Source organism: Chanodichthys erythropterus, chromosome 2 (genome assembly GCF_024489055.1).
Source record: "Chanodichthys erythropterus isolate Z2021 chromosome 2, ASM2448905v1, whole genome shotgun sequence".
NCBI classification, from domain to species: Eukaryota; Metazoa; Chordata; class Actinopteri; order Cypriniformes; family Xenocyprididae; genus Chanodichthys; species Chanodichthys erythropterus.
Window position 1 is genome coordinate 511,248 of NC_090222.1, and position 25,005 is coordinate 536,252.

Consider the following 25,005-nt stretch of genomic DNA (forward strand, 5'->3'; position numbering starts at 1 on the left):
CACACTGATAGCATGTTTCCTAACATGTTTAAACATGTTTCTAACATTTCTCAGCATGTTGCTAACATGTTTTATCACGTTGCATGTTTTAACCCATTGCTAGCATGTTTTAACGTTGTTAAAATTTTTCTAACAAGTTTTAGCACGTTACTAACATGTTTTAACACATTGATATTGCTAGCATGTTTCTACACGTTAACAATATTAATGTGAAACATGTTGATACCATGTTTCTTTATGTTTTTGCACATGGGTAGCATGTTTTAACACATTGATAACATGTTTTAACATGTTGCTTCCAGGATTTAACACAATGCTAGTATGTTTTACTATGTGGTTACCATGTTGTAACACATTGCTAACATGTTTTCACAATTTCTAGCATGATTTAACATTTCAGCATATTGTTACTACGTTCTTATCATATTTTACCATGTTGCTACCAGGATTTAACACATTGCTAATATGTTTAATCATTTGGTTACTATGTTTTAGCACGTTGCTAACATTATTTTAATTAGTGCTGTCAATCGATTAAAAAATATAACTAATTAAATCGCACATCATATAATGTAACGCTAGCCAAAGGTTGCCAGGAAAAAATGGACGCTGCGTTAATTGCTTAACGTTGAACGCGTTAAAATTTAAAAAAATAATCGCAAAATGAACATTTATTTTTGCAGCCCTAAATTTAACAATTGCTAACATGACTTAACATATTGTTAATTATGTTCCTAGCATGTTTTATCACATCACTAGAATGCACTTTAAATACCTGAATGATGAGCTTAATTAACCGAAACAATGAAGTGTAGCGTGTTGGACAGTGTCGCAGCTTTCCTTAGCAGAGAGGGAGGGTTGATCACACTCAATACTGAATGACGACAAAACCTTACATACACCACACTGTAGAGTGCATAGTACAAGTGTAGTGTAGTTTGGGACACTACTGTTGTTAACATGTTTTAACACATTGCTACCAAGTTTTAGCACATTGATCACAGATTTTAACACACTGATAGCATGTTTTCAACATACTGATATTTTGTTAACAGGTTTTTAACATGTTTAAAAGCATTGTTAACATTTTGCTAGCAGGTTCCTGGCATGTTTTGACATTGCGAATGTGTTTCGAACAATTTTTAGGTATCTGAGCAGGTCTCTGAAGGTCTGGCATACACAAAAATAATAAAATAAATAATTCCTGCTCAAGGCACATGTGTAATAAAGGGGCAGGGCCTGGTTAACTTGGTCTAAAACTGTGTTGAAGATGCGTGGCATTTCCCAAACACGCTCAAAGCATGTGACCAATCACAACACTGGTCTAGCTGAACAAAAAGAGGGACTTAATAGAGAAAGGAACTAAACAGAGCGTTATTGACAGACTGGGAAGAGAGGAGAGGAGAGGAGAGGAGAGGAGAGGAGAGGAGAGGAGAGGAGAGGAGAGGAGAGGAGAGGAGAGGAGAGGAGAGGAGAGGAGAGGAGAGGAGAGGAGCTGCAACAACAGAGAACATGAGGAAAATAATCAACATTCAAACGTGAAAACCTGTTCTAGTAGAGCAAAAAAACAACATCAAGACTTTGAAAAAGGGCATAATATGGCCTCTTTAGCACATTTAGCACACTTATTCATTTTTAAAAGTTCAAAGCGTACTGCACAACAGAAGTGACCCGAGTGTCTTTGAACACAGTGAGCTCTAAAAGTTCTTGCCTGTGGGTTTCGGCTCGTCCTGGCTGACACTGTTCTCAGGACTCTGGAACATCAGCTCAAAGATTCGTATGGGGGTGACGCTGTTCAGATCCAAACCCTGAGACTGAGACATGAACATGTGCTGAGATGTACTCGTATCTGGGAGACGACTGAAAACAGCTCTGTGTAAATGAGGACGCAACTCACATTATTATGGTTCTCCTGGAGCTCAGAGTCAGTGGAAATGAGGCTCAAATCACTGAGGCACAGCGAGTGATTCGCATCCTAAGGTTGAACAAGTACAACAGGACCAATTAAGTCCACTGTCAAAAAGTGTGGGTGTAATAAAGCAGCCACAGAGGGCTGTGACCATGTGAGTGTTCACCTCTGACAGCGGATGACTGCTCACGGTGAACGTTGGACCTTTATCGTGACCTCGGATGTGACTCTTCAGGCTGTACTGAGAGCTGAAGGTCTTCTCACAGCCATCGCTTGGACAGAAAAACGGCTTCTCTCCTGAAACAGAAAGAGACAGTAGGAGAAGAAATGGAGAGGGTCTCTTGTCTAAAAAAAAATTGACATTTTTGCAAAACAAAAGGCAGAATCAATTGCATATGTACTGATTAAGGTGAAAAAGTGGTGTTTGTGAAATATTGTAAATAAAATAAGTGTTCACATTGAAATATTACTAACAATATCAAAGTTATTCTCAAATTTACTTTATCCCTTTAATGGTCACCCCCACTTTTTTAAATGCACTCTCCAAACTTAAACGGTTGTAATTCAAGAATACTTTGGAGTATAGACATAAGGCTGGTCTTGTTTTAAAGATGAAATTTGTATTACTACAATTATTGTAGATGTGAAATAACTTATGTAAGTGAAACAGAAGTTATAGAAGTTTAAGTTTATGAAAATGTAAAATGTAAAAATATAATATTTTATATTTTATATAAAATATATATTTTACAAAACAAGTTTTACTCTAAAGCTGCAAGGAAGTTGTGTTCCAAATTTCAGGTTGATATCTCAAAAAATGAGCTTTCAGAAAGATTTAGTTTGGGCGCAGTACCACACTTTTTCACTAGATGACAACCAAGCTTCATTACTGACCATATAAAGGCACCTCCATTTCCACATATGGTTTGAGTGATCTGAACCAAATATTTCCATTATTTTCATAAAATTTATGAAGTAGACATCCTATATAGAAGTAGTATGGGAAGTTTGGCAGAATTTGATATGAATTCAGTCTCTAATAAACATAAAAATAACATGTTAAGTGGGTTATAGATCGCCGCCACAATCATAAATGTATTTTTTTTTTCTATTAAAAACATTTTCAGACCTTTTTTCTCAAAAAGTTGAATGGATGTTATCTTTTGAACTCTTGGCATGGAAACAAACATGTTTCAACCAATCTTTAAATGATTTTTCATGTTCATCACTATTTCAAAATAAAGGTCTGAACATGCCTTATGAGTATGAAAATATGCTTGTTGCAAATTGATAAATTACTGCTCCTCTGTTATTTATTTTGAAAATCACATACCAAATATAATATTACTGTTTTAAATATGTAATGGCAAACGTCCCACCTGTGGGACGGTGACAGTTAAGGGGTAAACAGCAGAAAGACACGTGAACCACAAGCTGAAGGTGTATGTTTGTACAATCATACTGCTAAAAAATGTCTAAACTATCAATCAGAAGGCATGTAGTAGATCATGAGCGACAGGTTTTTCAGATCATCATTTATAGAAATCTGCATATCAAATATGATGCAGTAGGCTTTACAGGACTGTCAGTGACAGTAAATAGCTGCTTTGTATTTTTTTGACAGACTGACAGTGTCTTACCAGTGTGTGTCCGTACATGTGTTTTCAGGTGATGACTAGCAGCGAAAGCCTTACCACAGCCATCATGGTCACACCTGCAGACACAAACACAATAGTATAGTAGTTCATCAATCTTTGCTAATATGCAAACACATCAACGTTCATGATTTAGCACGTGTTCTGCGGTCTACAGCCGTATCAGGAAGCAAATTAAAATGGATCATTTAAATGCGATTGGCTGTTAATTTGGTAAAGCACTTCTGAACTAGGGAAAGGTACGAATCAATCAGATGACCATCACATGATCTCCTGCTCCTCACCTGAATGGTTTTTCGCCCGTGTGCGTGCGGATGTGCTTCCTCAGGTCACTGAGCGTGGTGAAGTACTTGGTGCATCCCTCTGATTCACAGTTAAACGTCTTCCCAGTGTGCAGCCTCTGGTGTGCTTTCAGTCTGACGAGAGAGCCACACAATAATCGCACACTGATCAGATGCCTTCACACAAAGTATGAATGTAGGGGTGGGCGATATGACCAACATCTTATATCACAATATAGTTATTTTTGCTTTAAATAAGCTGTTTATGATATTGAATGTTTTGATACATGTGGAATTTCAGAATTATTATCACCATTTTTAATATTATTATTATTATTATTATTATTATTATAAAAAAAAAAAAAACCTCTAACAAAGACAACAAATGAAACAGGCCTACCTGAGAAACTTCAAGCACTAAAAATAAGAAACACTACATAAAATGTAAAATTAATCAAATGTATAAAAACACTGCATTGTCTTTACAGTGTAAATTAAATATACATTTATTCTCATGAAAGTTACAAAAGTGATTTAGTCAAGAGCAGATTTTCTCTTTTTGTTGTTGTTTGATTAGCAGCATTAATAACGACAGCAGGTAAATATGGATGATGTCACTTTAAGACCAACTACATGGATCCGTCGGTATACTCGTGCGTTTTCTTTCAACGGTTTAGTTCACTTAAGACATAAATTACTTGCAAATACATTGCCACTCTGGTATGTATTTAACCGTTCAAGCCCAATTAGGCGTCAGAAAGCACTATGAGCAGCGGCTTCATGTCGCACGTTTCTCTAATGTGAGATGCAGCATTAGGTTTTATGCACTAGTCAACTGGTCGCACGATGGCGTAATGCTGGACCCAAATATTTGAATATTCGTTCGGTGGGTTGGTGTTCGATTTTCAATTTTGGGATTTGAATACAGTTGAAGGAACCCAACTTTGTTATTCTTAAATATATTTGATTATTCCTAGCCTACCAATGTGTTCCCTTGTATTTTGCTTGTTATTTCTGCTTTGGCATTATGGAAAATAGAACAAGAGGAACAAAATGTATTAGCCTTTTTACCCATTATTATCAATCTAAATGAATCTACTGCATAATATAGGAGCTTGTTCAAACTCAAACGTGAAATTTTACTAGGACAGCATGTTCTATATTTATTACAGTTCGATCATTTATTTTTCATTCTTCTTTTATTATAAATAGTCAACCCGTTATGGTATTCGGACCAGCTCTACGATAGCGTTCCCTCATTACGTCAACACCAAGATGCAGTGTCTTGTTCCCCTTCTCAGGTAACCAGGGTTGCATCCGCACCCTGTTTTTTTTTCTCCTGTCAAAAATCTTCACTGCAGAAGCTTTACATACACCAAACTTTACAGTTTTACTCCCATTATCTATATCAGGGGTGTCCAACCCAGCTTTAAAAATGTAGTTTTTAATAAAAACTGCTTTGTTGCTCTTTATTGTGTCGTGACCATGGTCGTGACAGATTGCTGTAACGCCTCAGCTCAAGAGGCTCGTAAACCGATCATCTCATACTACGAGTCCATTTATAGCATCAAATAAACATGAATGAATCAATTTTGTTTCAAACGCGGAAAGATGTAAATATACACAATTTTTCAAAGGTGCCCTCGAATGAAAAATTTAATTTACCTCGGCATAGTTGAATAACAAGAGTTCAGCACATGGAAATGACATACAGTGAGTCTCAAACTCCATTGTTTCCTCCTTCTTATATAAATCTCATTTGTTTAAAAGACCTCCGAAGAACAGGCGAATCTCAACATAACACCGACTGTTACGTAACAGTCGGGATCATTAATATGTATGACCCCAATATTTGCATATGCCAGATCATGTTCAAGGCATTAGACAAGGGCAGCCAGTATTAACGTCTGGATCTGTGCACAGCTGAATCATCAGACTAGGTAAGCAAGCAAGAACAACAGTGAAAAATGGCAGATGGAGCAATAATAACTGACATGATCCATGATATCATGATATTTTTAGTGATATTTGTGAATTGTCTTTCTAAATGTTTTGTTAGCATGTTGCTAATGTACTGTTAAATGTGGTTAAAGTTACCATCGTTTCTTACTGTATTCACGGAGACAAGAGCCGTCGCTATTTTCATTATTAAACACATGCAGTCTGTATAATTCATAAACACAACTTCATTCTTTATAAATCTCTCCAACAGTGTGTAATGTTAGCTTTAGCCATGGAGCGCTATCAAACTCATTCAGAATCAAATGTAAACAATATAACAGTATACAATACTCACATAATCTGACGCATGCATGATGAACACTTTGTAAAGATCCATTTGAGGGTTATATTAGCTGTGTGAACTTTGTTTATGCTATTCAAGGCAAGCGTGAGCTCTGTGGGTGGAGAGCACGAGAATTAAAGGGGCCGCAGCCTGAATCGGCTCATTTCTAATGATGCCCCAAAATAGGCAGTTAAAAAAATGAATTAAAAAAAATCTATGGGGTATTTTGAGCTGAAACTTCACAGACACATTCAGGGGACACCTTAGACTTATATTACATCTTTAAAAAAAAAAAAAATTTTAGGGCACCTTCAAGTTTAACTCCACCGAGGTTAACCTTCTAACTCCTGACTGCTTTGTCGGACAAAATGGCGGATTTTTTTTTAAATTAAAAAAAGAAAAAAAAAAAAGAAACAGGATTCCCACTGAAAACCTAGATAAGTTTAGACCTTCTAGACCTGGAAAACCACAAATAATGTTTAGAGAACAAAACTTCTCTAAACATTACTTGAAGCTTTGATCATTATTTATGCTTTGATACCTTTGGTATGAAACAAGGACCTAACTTTCATATTATGTCAATTTTATTATGAAATTCAAACAATAAATGCAGCTTCAGCTAAATAGAGAGCAAATTTTGATCTCTTCACACCACTAGTGGTGACATATTGCTGTAGCTCCTCAGTTCAAGCGCTATATGAACTGATCATCTCTTCATCTTTATTATTAGTTCCAGCAGCAAATAACTCTAAATACATGATTTTTATTAAATACATGAATTACATAGTCCTTGTAACTATGTATGTAATGTAACTAATGAGTGTTGACCTAATGAGTTTTGGAGCATTGATTATTATATTTATATATAATATTTTATATTTATTTAATATTATGCCCTCTGTTGTGCATTGTACAGTTTACAGAGATTTTTTTCTTAAGAAAATTTCACATGTTCTGTACCTGATTTATATATATATATATATATATATATATAGATATGATATATATAGATATAATATATATATATATATATATATATATATATTAGGGCTGACCCTGAATAGTCGACGATTCGAATCTTCGATAGGAGGAGCCTGATTTGACTACCAATCTCACAGTCAAACCGGTTCTTTACCAATAGGTTAATATTCAGTCTATTATGTTAATACCATAAATCAAAATGTGAAAAGAAAGAAGCTTTCAATAAATATTTTGAATGTGCGTGAATAAATCCAACCTGTGACCGATTTAAGTTTCACTTCCATGATCCGTGACCAGCAGAGGAGCATCTTTACGGCAGGGATTAAATCTTCAATAATGTCTGGGATAAAGTGTACAGTTGGATGCACTTTGAAATGGTAAAAGATAATCCAAAAAACGTATGATGCAAGTTGTGCCAACAGCTCATGTCCTAGAACTCAACAACGACAAACACTGCGGCGCTTCTGCCGGCGGCCAATGAGCGATAGCGCGCTATTGGAAAAGACTCAAACGGACACAGGCAGATCGCGTGAAAGACTGGATTTTTCTCTCTCTGTCAGGTAGGGTAGCTACAGGTGATTTCAAACTATTTCAGCCGCTTGTAATATGATTTTTGGATGTTGTGAATGTTTAGCTAAAAAGACTGCCACTCCAGTTTAGCGTTTATTGTCTCTGCAGTTAAAAAGATAAAGTTGACAATTCTAGTTATACTTTTGTTATTTTAATAATTGCTTTAATTTTAATTTATTTATTGATCGCTCTGGGTTATCTAATTTAACTATTTGTGGCTTGTGTTTTGAATATATGTTCCCCTGCACTTCAGGCATTTTGCAGTTTGACTTGATCATATTTCATTTTTTTTAATTAGGCTATTAGAACAGTATATTCTGTTTTAATTCACTCCTATAAATTAATGTTTGATATAAAAAAAAAAAAAAATTTTATTAATTTTTGTTTTTTGGTGCATCAATGTTGCGCTGTAGATTAATTAAAGCTTGCTCGCACAGACAATTTAGCCGATGCAATTTGATTTGCTGACATATGAAATGTATATCTATCTGCAGTGTGGCCTTTCTGCAGTTATTGATATATATATTTTAAAGTTTATTGATCCAAAATGTTTTTGTTCATTTTCTTCTATATCTTTGAGAGTGTTCTGTACATCATGGCTGTGAATGTTTATCCAGATTACCTTTCATTTGTTATTATATATTATTATTATTATTATTATATACATTACCATTATTATATTTATATTATATATATATATATATATATATATATATATAATATATATATATATATATATATATATATATATATCAAAATGAATCGATATCAAATGTTATCAAGAGCTTGTGAATTACAGACCAGCAGTCACATGAGTCACGCTGCCATCCACACAATGCAATCACTGTCTAACAGCAAAGCCCACAGGTCAGAACGAGCTATTTAAGCATGCTAATGCAAGATATCATATCATATTCACCTGTAGAGAGTGTTAAAGGCTTTCTCACAGCCCTGGACATCACACTCAAAGGGTTTTTCTTTCGTGTGGACGCGGACGTGGATCTTCAGGCTGTAGGACGTGAGAAAGGCTTTGCCGCAGCCCTGCTGGTTGCACACAAATGTGTATTCGCCGCGGTGCGTCTTCTGATGCGTGCGCAGGTTTCCCGCCGTGCTGTAGGTGCGCGTACAGCCCTCGAACATGCATTGGTATCGCTTCACCTGAGATGATCAGAAAACAGCCAACAGTTACGAAGAAAGAGACATTATTCCCGTTTCACACATCATCCACTTGCAGTAAATATGATGAGCGCATTTTTTTCAGTGCCTGAGTTAAAGTTAATGTTAAAGTGTTCTCGCTGAATTAAAATGAGTCAAAATGAACACGGATTGACATGTAAATGTGGTCATTTCAACAAAAGGCATTTAATTAAATTATACTACTATGTTTAATCTTATTACTTTAAGCAAAACACCAAAGTCACAAAAATGTTTCTGAACTCCCTGAAAAACGCCTCCACTGTAGTCTCGAGTTCAGTCTTGTAGTCTTCCAGGAAAGAACATGTCTCAATATTCCTCATTTAAATAATTCCCGCCCTCCAAAAGGGGGCAGGGCATGGTTGAGTTAGTTAGTAGTGTGTTGAAAAGTGCAGTTATGGTAAGGGGCGGGACATTTCCCAAACACACTCAAAGTGCTTGACCAATCACAACACACTGTCAAGCATTAAAACCAGTTGTATTAAAGGGGTCCTTGAATATGATTTCATTACATAAACAACATCTGCAGTTACGACGCTCAAAGTTCAATGCAAAGAGAGATATTTTCTGTTACAGAAATCACTGTTTAAGGACTACAACAAACGGCTGGTTGGGACTACAACAAGCTTCTTCCTGGATTAGTGACATCACAAACCTTAAAATTTACACAAACCCCGCCCCCGAGAACACTCAACAAAGAGGGCGGGGCCATGTTGGGCTGCTTTAGAGAAGAGGAAGAGTTGTTGTAGTCGAGTGTTGTTGTCATGCCGTCATTTTACGCCGGACTGCTTCACAAACGAGGGTCAATTCAACACAAAAGATGAACATGACGGCACATGCTAGTGGATGAGTTGAATCAACTCCACAGCAACTACATCAATTTATCCACTAACCATTCAGAAACGTCTAAAAGTTGTAACTTCTTCCTGAGTCTCTCCATCAGTGTCGACTCCGGTTTGAACAATGTAAGGCTGAACACTTTCCTCATTTTGGCTGCGTGAGATTCTCCAGCTTTGTTGTTGTTGAGCTGTTAAAGCTCCGCCCTCTTCCAACTAATTTGCATTTAAAGGGGGGCACACAAAAATGGCGTGTTTTTGCTCACACCCAAATAGGGGCAAATTTGACAAGCTATAGAACCCTTAAAAGTTTGTAAACATTGCAACGTTTCCTGGTGGGCGGGGCTTAGAGGCGCTGGACGCAATGTTGACGAGCGTAAGCTAGCATGTTTTAGGAGGGATTTATTAAACATGGATGCAGAAGAAGGTTCAGAACTGTCCGAATATGTACAGTCACTGACTCTGCGGGACCGTGACAGCTATTTTTGTAAATTAAATTAAGTTTTGGATATTTCCTAGACAACATATGAATTACTTTCGGGTGGTTCGGGGAATTCTGTCAAGGTTTATTGTCTAATGTAACTTATCGCTGGGCTAACTATGATTATGGCTAGCAATGTGGATTATTTGAAGAGACCATTCAAAGGATGGCACACACATCTATCGCTGTATGTTTGTTTAACATTTAAGCTAGCTAGTGCGCTGAAAGTTGGCGACTTTTCACCTATAAAACAGAAACTTGCTGATTTGTACTAGATAAAACCAACACACCATTACATATGCATAGATTATTTTACCTGATATGAAGTGTGCACTGCAAACACGAGCATTATTTATGATCGTCTCCGTCCAGTCTGTACGCCGTATTGCTTTCAACCACAAATATCTTTGATTTCTGTGAAGAAAAGTCTGCCGGGATCTGGTAAAACTTTAGTTCTGAACCAAAAGTGCTGTTCCTTCTATTCTGGCAGCCAAAAACACAACAAGACGACATTTCAAAGTCAAAACCTCAAACTTTTAGCGCGGCTGCTATGAGTTCTTCCTTATGTTTTGCCTCCAGCTAGAACGGAGACGTCACAGTGACGAAGGCGATTAAGGGGTCTATAATAAATGATCTGTGGGGGATTTTGAGCGGAAACTTCAAAGACACATTCTGGAGACACCAGAGACTGATATTACATCTTGTGAAAGGGGCGTTATAGGTCCCCTTCAAAGCCCAAAAACAAAATCAAGACTTTATAGATGGCCATAATACCTAATGCAATACAAACAGATCATGAGTTAAACGGGTATTACAGTCTCCAAAGGAGAAACGAGAGGTCAAAGCATGACTCAAATCAACAAAACATTTCCTTTTTGATGAACAAAACATTTCCCTTTTATTTAACCAAACTCCAATAAACTACCAAAACAATATTCTCTCACAGATGCCAGGCTCTACATTGAACAAAACATACTTTATCTCGAATATGTGTGTACTGGAATCACTTGACAAATGTTTATCAATTTACATTTCTTTATAATCACTTGTGGTTAAGTGGCACACTGGTCAGAGATGTGGCCTAGTGGTTAACTCACATGGTGCTCATGTGTGCTCATTTCCCAATACACCCACTCCTTCTCTCCTCATTTCCTGTCACACTAATGGCAAATGGTTGCCATACAACCGATACTACTTCTAAAAAAATCCAAAAATAACTCAAGGCAGTAACAATTTAAACAATACATTTTATTTGTGAACTGATGTTCAGCTGTTCTTTTTAATAGTCAACTTATTTTCGGATCATCAGTAAACCTCAGTATACACTGTCAAAGACACAAAGATGTATCTTTAATTTCAGAGCTGATTACTCACTAAAACCCCCACAGTCACATTTTTTCAGGCCATTTCAAGTTTGATTTTGATGTGACAAAGCGGTGATATCTAAGTGGCTGAGTTGTTTTCTTGCTTTTTAAATAGTCTTCCCATTGTCGCCATAATTTTGTTTTTATTCACAATGATTCGCAAACGCGCACGAAAACAGGATTTATCACACAAACAAATCATAACCAATCTCACGTGACTTTTCCCATTCATTCTGAGTTACCCCCCACCAAACCCAGCGCATGCTTTAGGGGGTCTGTTAAAACTCAATGGGAGGCAAGAGAGACGCGGTGTCCCGCTGTAACTTTACCTGTGGTTGTTGCTGTTGGACAGTGTTACTTAAGAAAAACAAGTTTTGATGTCACATTTTGTAATATTTACATTGTTTTAATTTTGTAATATGGATTATTTTCTCATCCTATTATTTGAGGAGGCACTGCCTTCCTTGCCTCCTCGGAGGAAACACCCCTGAATAGGAACTAAAGGTGCAGAATACGGAATACTGTATCCCACAATGCAATGTGCTTGACCTGACCTTTCATTTCCTGTGTGATGAAATCACCTGAGTGCGATGGGAGCGTTCTAATAAAGTCTCGTTACTCGCTCTGTTTATAACCTATTCAACAGCAGAATGACAGTAAAGACTCCTCAAAGAGTCCAGAAAAATATGAAGCAGCACAACTGTTTTCAACATTGATAATAATCATAAATGTTTCTTGAGCATCAAATCAGCATATTAGAATGATTTCTGAAGGATCATGTGACACTGAAGACTGGAGTAATGATGCTGAAAATTCAGCTTTGATCACAGGAATAAATTACTTTTACTATATATTCACATAGAACATGTTTGAAACTATAATAATATTATTTCACAATATTGCTGTTTTTATTGTATTTTTGATACATCATTGGTGATAAGTGACTTTGAAAACATTAAACAAATCTTACTGACACCAAATGTGAGTCCATGTTAAATTGTCGGCTTAAAAAATCACTTATATTCTTTACAGTTCAATGTAAAAGTAAAACATAAAATATTAATAAGATATATTATATATGAAGATCAAATTCAAATGAAAAGTCCAAATCATAGGTCATAATTATTTATAATTAATACAATATCAAGTTATTATTTGTAACATTTTGTGAAGAATTCTGCTCAAATATTTTATAAGCAGTGTGTGTGTGTGTGTGTGTGTGTGTGTGTGTGTGTGTGTGTGTGTGTGTGTGTGTGTGTGTGTGTGTGTGTGTGTGTTTCAGCAGCAAACAGACTCTCTTTTACATCAAGCCAGCGATCAGTATTCAGCAGCAAACTCTCTTGTCGTACAAAACCGTCAGCAAAAAACATCAGACCCCGGAGATAATGCTGATCTCTCCCTGCTTTTAACAGCCAAACACACACAAGACAAACTACATAAACATCAATAGCTCAAAATAAAATAAAAACACACCTTCATTTCATTGATTCTCAAAGTGTGTTATACTCCCTCTAAGACTACAGCACAGTTAAAGCTTCTAATGAACCTCAATGTTTCATCACACCATTTGCTTCTGAGCATGACGTCGTCATATTTTACAATCTCCTCACATTTTCATATAATACTGTATATAATCAGCAGCACTTTCATTTAGATCTCGTTAGTTGTTTATTGTAGAGCAATAACATTTGTTAAGCAATAGCACTGGTCAAACAAATGTTATTTCTCATTTGGGGATGTTATAACTATTTACATCCCCAAATTAACACCGTCAAACTATCACAAGTTGTCCTACAGTAAGTCATATTTCAACAAAAATGCATCAATGTCATCCAGATGGACAATGTTAGTTAATTAGCATGACACAATTTAATCTTTAATCTTTGTTAGAAGATTGTTTGGAAGAACTAGAATGATTGACATCTCTGACTATAATTGCTTATTATGTCATGTTAAAACAATCCATCGATCCTACATTACGAAAATCATTACATTTTGAAAACTGAAAAAAAAAAAAAATGTAGACTTCACTATGAATGCAGTGAGCTTATGTAACAATAAGGCATACAAAAAGTTTAAACGCATTGATGTATTATGAGACAAAGCTGTGTGTGTGTGTGTGTGTGTGTGTGTGTGTGTGTGTGTGTGTGTGTGTGTGTGTGTGTGTGTGTGTGTGTGTGTGTGTGTGTGTGTGTGTGTGTGTGTGTGTGGCAAAATAGGCAGTAAAGGACGTGATTTGCAAGTCTGTGTAATGCAAATAGACCACCTGGCGCCATTTGTTGCAACCAAATTATTCTATTTGTGCTTCACGGTGGCCATTTCACATGAGTAATACTAGATTATGACTATATTTGAATTTTTTGTTCTTCAGTCTGTTCAGCATGAAATGTCACATAATATCAGGCAGCTCAACAGGCTCTTTCACATACAGGCTCTGAGACTACATGTCTTGATAATGAGCCCTAAATGTCAATGTCAAGGCTTTTGGTATGACATCTGAATGTCTTCAACACACTGGCCGTGTTTAGACTGAGTCACATCATTAATCACAGAACAAACCGGATGCAGCACAAACGAGCTCATCGCACCCACAACACGCCAAACCCACACCCGTCTGAAGTGTAAAGATCTACTAGTGATTTTGGTGGTCGAAATAGTTTTGAAGGGCTGAAAGAAAACGTTGTTGCAATAGATATATAATTGTATAATTCAGTCAGCTGAAGTATCAAGAGGAGCTCATTGCCAAAGAACTGGTTTGAACAATAAACAGCATGCTGAATTTCAATTAGTTACCCAAATTTAATCACAGAAACTTTATTTTTGGTTTCAGTATTTATGCATGTTATAGATCGTATTGTTCACAATAAGCATTTAGAAAATATGGTGAATTTTCTTTTTATGCCGATTTTAATTAATGGGTCAAAAAGCGAACAGAACCGCAGAATCCATTCATAAAAATGTATTTTACTGTAAAATGCATAATGTGAAAGAATTTGGCAAGTTTTGGATGAATAATAAAACAAATAAATAAAAAAATAGGGCTGTACACTTAATCAAATCGCGATATTGACTAGTGTTTGTGAAGACTGAAACATGAAGTCACTTTGTTTGCCAAGAAATAAAAGGAATTGTTAAATGTCATTACATTTTAAAAGATTAATTCAATTGTTAAAGATTGATGCATTCATTTGATTAGCATTTTTAATAATAAATTTGCATTAAATCATAAAACACAGAATCCCCAAATTACATGCGTCGCAAAAAAAAAAAAAAAAAAAGAAAAAAAAAAGGGATGTTGTAAGTATTGGAACCGGACTGTGGCGATTGATGATGACAACGTACGAGAACACAACGATGCACGATCGCTCAGGAACACGTAATAAAAAATGGCCTAGATGTTCAGTATGTGGTTAGGACTAAAGTGGGGTCTGTGTTGTGCAAAAAACAATCCTCCTGTGATTTCGCCTGACTCACAGAAACCCGCTGTAAGAGCTGAGGATGGCTGGTTTCAGAGCTCTGATGTGAAATCATGTGGAAACACAGATCCTGTAGGGATGAACGCCCCATACAAACACAGGCCTGGAATTGAACACGTCCTCCATACCAGCTTATCTGATCTGCTTTCACTGAATAAGCAAATCTCTCAAACATGCATGACTGATGGAAACACAACTGGCCTTAGCGGTGCAACACGATTTAAACACAGACAAAACAACATCTGCTATGTCAGGGTCAGAGGATTTTCGTGCTTGAAAGTTAAAAAAAAACTATTTTCCTCATATTCTCCATTGTTGCAGCTCCTCTCTTCCCAGTCTGTCAGTAACGCTCTGTTTAGTTCCTGTCTCTGTGAAGCCCCTCCTTCTGAAAAGCACAGTGTGCTCTGATTGGTCGACTGGAGCAGTGTGTTGTGATTGGTCAAGCACTTTGAGTGTGTTTGGGAAATGTCCCGCCCCTTACCATAACCGCCAGTTTCAACACACTACTAACTAACTCAGACCCCGCCTCTTTATTCTGCGTATGAATTATTTAAATGAGGAATATTGTGACGTGTTTGTTCCTGGAAGAAACCTCAAGACCACAATGGAGGCGTTTCAGGGAGTTCAGAAACACTGACACTGATTTAGAGAAGAACTCCTGCTGGAGGGACTTTGGAGCTTTGCAGATCTTTTTCATGATCAAACAGCAACATTACAAACTAAAGACAGATGAACATGGAAACATACAGGATGAAGTTCCCTACCTCTCTCTGCTTGGTCTCCGGGCACTCCGAGTGTAGCGTCAGCGTCGCTCCCTCAATGTTTCGCGGCATAGGCGTGGACCCCGGGTTAATGATGAACTGTATCTGGTCTGGCGAGATAGTGTGGTGTATGTATCCCTGCGACATGCCATCCGGGTCACCCATGAAAGCCAGCGATCCCTCGTCTCCCTCGACCTCTCCGTCCGGCAGGAAGGCCATGCAGTCCTCCTCTCCCTCCTCATCCAGGCGGATGGGGTCTTGCTCGATGAGCACAGTGGTGCGATCATAGACCCTTCCCGAGGACGACGAGGGTCCCGAGATTATATCGTCATCTTTGTCAAACCTGGCCATCTTGTCCTCTTCTTCCTCGTCTCGGCACAGTTTGTCCACATCCTCTTCCTCGTCTTCAAAGAGCATGGCTGACTCTATGAGAGGGCCATTCTCTCCCATGATCCTGATGGAGGAGCTCAGTCCTGGGTTTGTGTCCACACGCTTGCTTTTGTTGCGGCTGGAATGAGTTTAAAGAGGTTAAAGACAATATTCATGGTACCTAAACTGAAAACAGGATTCATCAGTGGGAATCATGGACTGAACTCACTACTCACTTCCTCATCAGTGTTACTAACTAGAGCTGCACGATTAATCGCGACCTTGATTCAAACACCCACGCAATCTTATTCCTAAATGACAACGATTCTCTTGTGTCTATTAAAACTTTGACAAAATCACACCGGAGCATTAATTCAGATCTGTGTTGGCGCTGCCTCTGATCCAGAGAGAGCCGTTGTCATGTTTAGGTATGAAACGGCTACACAAACAGCCTTTTAATCCACACAGTATCATTATTTCTGGCTTACAATAATTCAAGTACTGGACAAAAGTTTACAGTTCTGATATAAACACTGACGTCTACGATAGCAAAAACCTTTTGAAACTGTAAAATGGCATTGTCATTCAATCATTCACTCAAGAGATTCGCTCAAAAATGCTGATTCATCTGGTAATGAAACAAGTCATGGGCATATTCCAATTGGAAGTGGCATCTCTATTCCTTACTCACTCTGAAGGGCAGAGCTCTTGAAGTGGGGACGCACGGAGCACATGTGCGTCATAAATAACGAAGCGGTTTGGAACGCACTTCGTGAAGGGAGCAGTGAAAGATGACGTAATCTCCTCATTAGCGTCACAAGGAATGCTACCACGACAACGGAATATATTATTATACTTTAAATGTGTGATAAAAATGTGTGTAATATATCACAAAACAAAACAAATGAATTATTCATTTATACGTTAACTCCAACTCTCCCGCCAAATCTAGATTTAAAAGGCACAATATGTAACATTTTTGGATTAAAATATCCAAAAACCACTAGAACAGTGTTACGTATTTTGCTGACTTGTGTACTTACATTATCCCAAAGAATGTTTATATCCAGAGAAATAAGCAATTTTAACCAGGACATGGACCGAGGCCATGCGTCGCCTACCAATAACATCATACCTGCGTTAAGCCATGGATATACTTAGTTTTTACACGTATACTAGTGTACGTGCACAGTCGAATGCACAGCATTGCAAAGTATACTTCATTTGACTCGTACGTGTACACAAGCATTCGACATGTGCCATTTTGAGCAATCTCTCACCAGGAGATACAACCCATGTAATTAGGGCCCAAGCGAATTAAGCGCGCAGGGCCCTCTTGTTCTTCTAAGGATTATTATTATTTTTATTTTTTTTTTTTTTTTTTTTTTTTTTCCGTCTTCCGGGGCTTTTTGGGGGCCTTAACATGCTCAAAAACTCTTGAAAATTGGCACACACATTGGAATCCGCGGCCATTAGGACGCCGGAGAGGCTGGTACCCGGGCGTGGCAGGGGGGCTCGACAGCGCCCCCTTGAAAAAGTCTGAAAATTTGGTCCATATATTAAACATGCTTGCACGTATTAGTATGAAACTCGGTACACATATAGACCTCATCGGGCCGAACAACTTTCGCGCTCTAAGTTAATCGCCACGCCAACAGGAAGTCAGCTATTAAGGGTTGTTTGAAAAACGCATGCTCTGGAATTTGATATACTCCTCCTAGACGATTAATCCGATCGCCACCAAACTCGGTCAGCATGAAGTCAAGACACTGATGATTAAAAATTGCCAGGGGATTTTTGATATCTCGAACGGTTTGGCCGTGGCGAGGCAACGAATTTATGGCGAGAAAAAGGAAACAGGAAATGTGTTATAACGTCTTAATACATATATTGATCTTTATGAAACTTCACGAGTGTGTTCGTTATAGGAGTCTGATCACATGGATGTGACTATTGTGAGTCAAAGTTATAGCGCCACCAACTGGCAGCAGGAAGTGTATCACTTTTTGAAATGTTTTGAGATCACCCTCTTATTTTTACCTGATTTGCTTCAAACTTCATCAGTGTAATGTCAATACACAGCAGATGTAGACCTATGACAGGATTTTTGATATTTGAAATATTGTTGCCATGGCAACAGGTCAAACTGTAATAATATTCTTGAGTGTTTTTGAGGCTCTTAACATGCTTCAAATTGCATGAAACTCGACACACACATCAATATTGTCAACCAGTAGACATGGACAAAGCCATAGAAATGGGCGTGGTGGAGGGGCTCAGTAGCGCCACCTTTTGACAAAAGTGGGGGGGTTAGTTTTTCCTACAGTCACCAAACTCGGTACACATATTATTCTCATCAAGCCGGACAATTTTCTAATTTACATTCATTAGCTCCGACCAACAGGAAGTCAGCTATTTTGGTTTGAATGTTAATTTTTTGAAAAAACAGGCTATGAATTTTATACTACTACTCCTACAGGGTTTATCCAATTTACACCAAGCTTTTTTTAACTTGTTGCGAACACATTGAAGTTGTTTAATTGCAAACGGATTTTGGATATCTCAAACGGTCTGGCCGTGGCGAGGCAACGAATTTATGGCGAGAAAAGGGAAACAGGAAATGTGTTATAACTTCTGCATACATTGATTGATGTTTATGAAACTTCAGGAGTGTGTTGGTTGTAGTAGTCTGATCACATGGATGTGACTATTGTGAGTCAAAGTTATAGCGCCACCAAATGGCAGCAAGAAGTGTATCACTTTTAAAATGCTTTGAGATCACCCTCTTATTTTTACCTGATTTGCTTCAAACTTCATCAGTGTAATGTCAATACACAGCAGATGTAGACCTATGACAGGATTTTTGATATTTGAAATATTGTTGCCATGGCAACAGGTCAAACTGTAATAATATTCTTGAGTGTTTTTGAGGCTCTTAACATGCTTCAAATTGCATGAAACTCGACACACACATCAATATTGTCAACCAGTAGACATGGACAAAGCCATAGAAATGGGCGTGGTGGAGGGGCTCAGTAGCGCCACCTTTTGACAAAAGTGGGGGGGTTAGTTTTTCCTACAGTCACCAAACTCGGTACACATATTATTCTCATCAAGCCGGACAATTTTCTAATTGACATTCATTAGCTCCGACCAACAGGAAGTCAGCTATTTTGGTTTGAATGTTAATTTTTTGAAAAAACAGGCTATGAATTTTATACTACTACTCCTACAGGGTTTATCCAATTTACACCAAGCTTTTTTTTAACTTGTTGCTAACACATTGAAGTTGTTTAATTGCAAACGGATTTTGGATATCTCAAACGGTTTGGCCGTGGCGAGGCAACGAATTTATGGCAAGAAAAGGGAAACAAAGTGTTATAACTTCTGCATACATTAATTGATTTTGATGAAACTTTGGCTTAGTCTTCGTTGTACAAGGCTGATCACATGGATTTGACTATTGTGATTCAAAGTCATAGCGCCACCAACTGGAAGCAGAAAATGTGTCACTTTCAGCATACATTGAGATCACCCTCTTATTTTTACCTGATTTGCTTCAAAATTCATCAGAATAATGTTAAAACTTGGCACATGTAATCCTTTGAAAATGGGCAGGGAGGAGGGGCTCTATAGCGGCACCTTGTAGTGCAGTAAATGTGGAGTGAATTTGACATAGTCCTTTGATGTTTAACCGTTTTAAGTGCCTATTGCCCGCTGTGCACAGTTGCCCTGAAGCCACCGGGGTGGCGGTGCCACCGGGCTTGGGCCCGCCATCGCTGCTCGCAGCTATATTTATCTTTGTATTCTTTCATGCTAGAGTTGTACAAATGAGGGTACTTTCTAATCTCTTCACACGATCTCTAGTCTATGTAGGCCTGTAGCTTGCATGTGTTCAGGTCTGTTCTGTTTATGCAGAACTACCTTGTGAATCAATGCCCCCTTGTGGATAAAGTAATTACTGCAAAAAAAGAAAAATTAAATACGTATGTGCGACCTGCGTGTACAAGTATGCGCAGTTACAAAAATCTGGCGGCGTACTCTTCTGATGACAAAAACTGTGTCACGTGCACTGTACACAGACCCTCGTGTACCTGTAAAAAGTGAAGTATACTTTGGGCTTTAACCTCAATTTCCAGTTTCATTTTGTAGAAACCATGAAAACACCAAATACGCTTTAATATATTATGTGTTTTATCAGACAGATGAGAAACTGTTTGGATATATTGATCGACAGAAAACTAATCATGTTATATAGCTCAACATAGCAAGTCTTACGGTTTATTCTCGTTTTCTTGACTTACAGTGAGTACCATGTTTTATCATGCTAATTATCGATCTATCTTACTGCAGTGTGCAACAAGTGTCTCATAGCAGCCGCAGAGCGAACACAGAGTAACACTATAACAACTTTCAACACACAAATGTATCTCATATGATAAACAGCGCTGCTTTACTCCACATACCCTTGACCGGAAGAAGCGGAAGTGGCGACTGCGACACAATAAAAGCTCCACTGTTCTCAAGAGCAATCACTCCAGTGGCCTCGTTCAGCTCCAACATCATTTGGCCCTGCTCTGCTTCATACTACAGTAACGTTAATAACCTCATCCATGAACATGATTTCTGATTCTCACGAGTCCCGTTGGATTCTTTTCCACTGGCTGTAAATGTGAAGACAACACTTCCCATGATTTCGTGAAATCAAGGCGTCATCAAGCTAGACCGGAGGTCGGCAACCCGTGGCTCTTTAGCGCATCCCTAGTGGCTCCCTGGAGCTTTTTCAAAAATGTATGAAAATGGAAAAAATAGATTTTTTTGTTTTCATATGGTTTCTGTAGGAGGACAAATATGACACAAACATTCTTAACATTTTCCAATGCTGTAAAAATGTGTATAATAAATATTAAATTTCAACATTTCTGTCAACGAAGATTTGCGTCATAGCCATCGACGCCACTTTCCCGCCGAAAGCGCGCTCCCTCAGCTGGACTGATTGGCAAAAGAACCTGCTGCGTGACTGGATTTAACAGAGGAAACTGTGAAAACGCGAGTAAAAACAAACTAATTACACTCAAGTTTGGACTCGAAAGTGTTTCTTACAACTTGTCAAATAAACCTAATCCATGGATATTGACATGTAGCCAGGAGTCGTGTTTCCTGACATTTATATTATGTGCCTGATTTGACGCCGAGGAAATATATAACGTTAAAGCAAATCTGCCTGTGAATATTTTATATAACTACAATATAGGTAACTTAGGTTTAAATCCGCGTAATCACTTAACGTTATATCAATGTTATATATATCGTCATATTGTCCATCCCTAAAACATCTATTATAGTTTTTGTCAGTGTTTATTTTAAAACACACAATTATGCAGAATAAAAGATGGAAAATATTTATAGATGATTTGTCAACACAATATATAACAATACAATATATATAGAATGATTTTACCTCAAAATCAAACAATTTGACACGAAATGATAACTGCAAATCCACGTTTCTCTGCTGGAGTCCAGCTGTTTCTGTGAATTGCACCGATCCATTTGCTTCTTTTTTCTGTAGCTTTCAGCAGTTTTTAAATATATACCTCGGGAATACCTCATTATGTATTTGTAGCCTACTTAGTCATTTTGATAATAGGCTAATATACACTTACAGCCTGTGTTGCCTTCATATAAGGCTGATATAAGGCTTTTAATTTTTTGCGGCTCCAGACAGATTTCTTTTTTGTTTTTTTTTGGTCCAATATGGCTCTTTGAACATTTTGGGTTGCCGACCCCCGAGCTAGACCTTTGTTTGGAATAAGCGACCTCTAGCGGCAAAAAATTACATATTGTGCCTTTAAAATGGATTGTGAGGACTTGTCATCCTGGGTCACATGACCATTAATGATTAAATTACTTCCTTGAAGTGACCATGTTCCCTTCACTAATAGACTTGTGGAAGGGCCCTCCGTGAAGGGATTCAGTTGCTCATTTTTGTTTGGAACGCCCCTACAAATGGTGTCCCCTTCCCGAAATGCCCTTCAATGGTGTAAAAACATGCTTGGAATTCAAGTCTTTATAAGCGAGTCATTGAATCATTCATTCAAGACAGTCGTTCAAAAACGCTGATTCATTCATTAACGAAACAAGTGAACTCTTTATGAGTGAGTCATTGAATCATTCATTCAAACCTTTTTTTTTTCTTTTTTTACATAATTATTCTAATTAATTAAACATTTTTAAATAGACTGCAGCAAATAATATTTTGCCAGAACCTCTAGTAATGTAGCCTACCTATTTTATTTAGTCGTCCATTCGTGGGAGAATTGTGATTTCTATTTGATACAAAAAAATTGTGATTCTCAACTTATCCAGAATCGTGCCGCTCCAACTAAAACCAAACCAGTAAAAAATATTTTCAGTAATTGAAATAAAGGTTAAATAAAATACATTTTAGATTAAAGTATTAAAACTTAAAAACTATTAAAAATTGTTTTCGTTAACTGAAGGCTGAAAAAATTAAATAAATAATTATCAGATGAAAAATTAATATATTAAAAGTAATAGTTTTCAGTAATTAAAATAGTTTACATAAAAACTAAATGATAGTTGCAAAATGTTGCCTTAGCAACTAAGCAAAATAAATAAGTATATATATATATATATATATATATATATATATATATATAAGCACATAAAATTAAAACAAACTAAAATAAAGATGAAAACTGATAATATAAATTCAAAATATTAATACATGCTACAATAGTATATAACTAAAATAACAGTAATACTAATACCTCTGTGAATCGTTATAATAAACGCGAACAGTTTGAACAGTGTTATGTGTGCACTTTCAAGCAAAATGCATTAAAAATGCTCAGTTGTAAGTTTGGGTACATTTAAATCAGTGCAAGTACTGTAAAATATAAATATCCACAACAAAGTTGTGCAGTATGGTTGTAATAAATGGTACTTTATTTTTTATTTTTTAAAAACTGTTGGAAAATGACAGTCTTGTATGGTCACAAGAAAGTAGGACAATGCAGGGAAACTATTTTTGGCCGGTGTTAGACTAACTACAAAACAATGAGGGTAAAAGGTGCATTTGTAAACTGAAACCCCTGTTTTCATGTAACTATATCAAATACACACACCAGAACTAACCTAAAACACACAACAAGGGCTGTGTCACAACACCTCGCTAGCTAAATATCTAGACAGCACTTTGGACATCATCATCAACACCCATGATGCCCAAAAAAAGGTCAATAAATGTTTCGAGTATGTGATGCTATCTAAGAAGTTGCCTTACCAAGTTATAATAGCCTTTAATGCTGTCTAGGAGAGCAGTTTACTATGTCATGATGCTGGAAATGCTCTAGGAGGGCAGCTCACTAAGGTATAATGCTCCAAAACACTGTCTAGGAAGACAGCTGACTAGGTTATTAATGCCCAAAAATGCAGTCTACGAAGGCAGCTGACTGAGGCGATAGTTTTGGGATGATTTTCTCATACTACTAGAGTTACAAAGAGGACATTGTGTCTCACAGTGATGGACAAACTGTGACAACAAAGAAAACTAAACAATAAGTTTGGAAGCAGGTGAGTTTCTCAGACTCCTGAGGCTTCTGTCATTCTGGACACTTTCTAGAAGTTTCCATTCTCACTTTGACATTGATGACAATCACAAGTCAAGCATGAATATGTTCATATTTATCAATATAAACACACATAGACAAACCAGAAAACACATTAGAGATCTTGAAACCATGCAGCCATTAATGACATGCAATCATCAATGTGATATATTAACTTTCAAATGTATGTTTTTAATCAAAACAAGCTGTCATGTCAGTCCTGCTAACTGATTAGCTCACCTGTGTATTGAAGCTCCAGTCATTAGTTCATCTGCTTCTGTCCGATCAACATGAATAATATCCCCAAACCAAAAGGGCTGAAATAATTAATCAACATATATTTCATATCAGTACACCGGTGGTGTTTTAATAAGACAGCACAGAGAAGCTAACAGGCTAAAGTGCTGCTAGTCACATCACTGACAGGCGTTAGCTTCATTAGCACGTCATTAACACCAGTTTATGCACTATATCATACACTGACGTTAGACAAAAGCGCAGTTTATTTGACGTTTTAACCCGTTAAAAGTGTAAAATACTCTGAAAACGGTGACTATGTGATGGTTAACGAGCTGACATGTAGAGTATAGGATGTATGCTAACAGATTTAACCCGTTAGCATTGAACAGAAACTCTGATATCAAAACAGGCCATTAAAACATCAGGACGACAACGACACGCTTCTACAGCATTACATCAAGCAGATAAAAATAACAGCACGTATTTACCAGTGTTATAAGGAGGCTAGAGTTGTGTGTAATGTTGTGTATCGGGTCCTGTCTTCATTCCTCCCCAGCGGCACCATCATGAACAGCAGCAGCTCACACTGACTCCAGATCAGCTCAGCTCTGGAGTCACTCACAGCACACACACACACACACACACACACACACACACACACACACACACACACACACACACACACACACACACACACACACACACACACACACACACACACACACACACACCACCCCCCGCTGCTTCTCTTTACTTACTACTTTAAAAGAGCTTTTAAAGAAAGCAAAGAAAGTAAATGTTAAAAGAAAGTGATGTTCTCAGTATTTTTGTCTTGTTTTCCAGTGGAAATGTCTAAACATTTGAAAATAAATATTCATTTATAAGTCAATTCGGGTAAATTGGGACATATTTTTGGCATTGGGATGACTGGAAAAATATCCCTAGTTGAGATGCACAAAAACGATGTGTG

At 37.4% G+C, this 25,005-nt stretch overlaps 1 protein-coding gene across 1 annotated transcript in view; it reads right to left on the reverse strand.

The window, feature by feature from the left end:
* mtf1 (metal-regulatory transcription factor 1) overlaps positions 1–24,636 on the reverse strand; it is a 32,606-nt gene extending 7,970 nt beyond the window's left edge. The window contains exons 1-9 of the mRNA XM_067399407.1: positions 24,524–24,636; positions 24,036–24,112; positions 15,796–16,300; positions 8,600–8,838; positions 3,849–3,980; positions 3,550–3,623; positions 2,076–2,206; positions 1,898–1,975; positions 1,712–1,814 (exon numbers count right to left, since the gene is read on the reverse strand). Of these exons, the coding sequence (XP_067255508.1) occupies positions 1,712–1,814; positions 1,898–1,975; positions 2,076–2,206; positions 3,550–3,623; positions 3,849–3,980; positions 8,600–8,838; positions 15,796–16,300; positions 24,036–24,058 (1,285 nt within the window). The 5' untranslated portion in view covers positions 24,059–24,112; positions 24,524–24,636. The remainder of the gene's footprint in view (positions 1–1,711; positions 1,815–1,897; positions 1,976–2,075; positions 2,207–3,549; positions 3,624–3,848; positions 3,981–8,599; positions 8,839–15,795; positions 16,301–24,035; positions 24,113–24,523) is intronic.
* Positions 24,637–25,005: the final 369 nt, after the last annotated feature.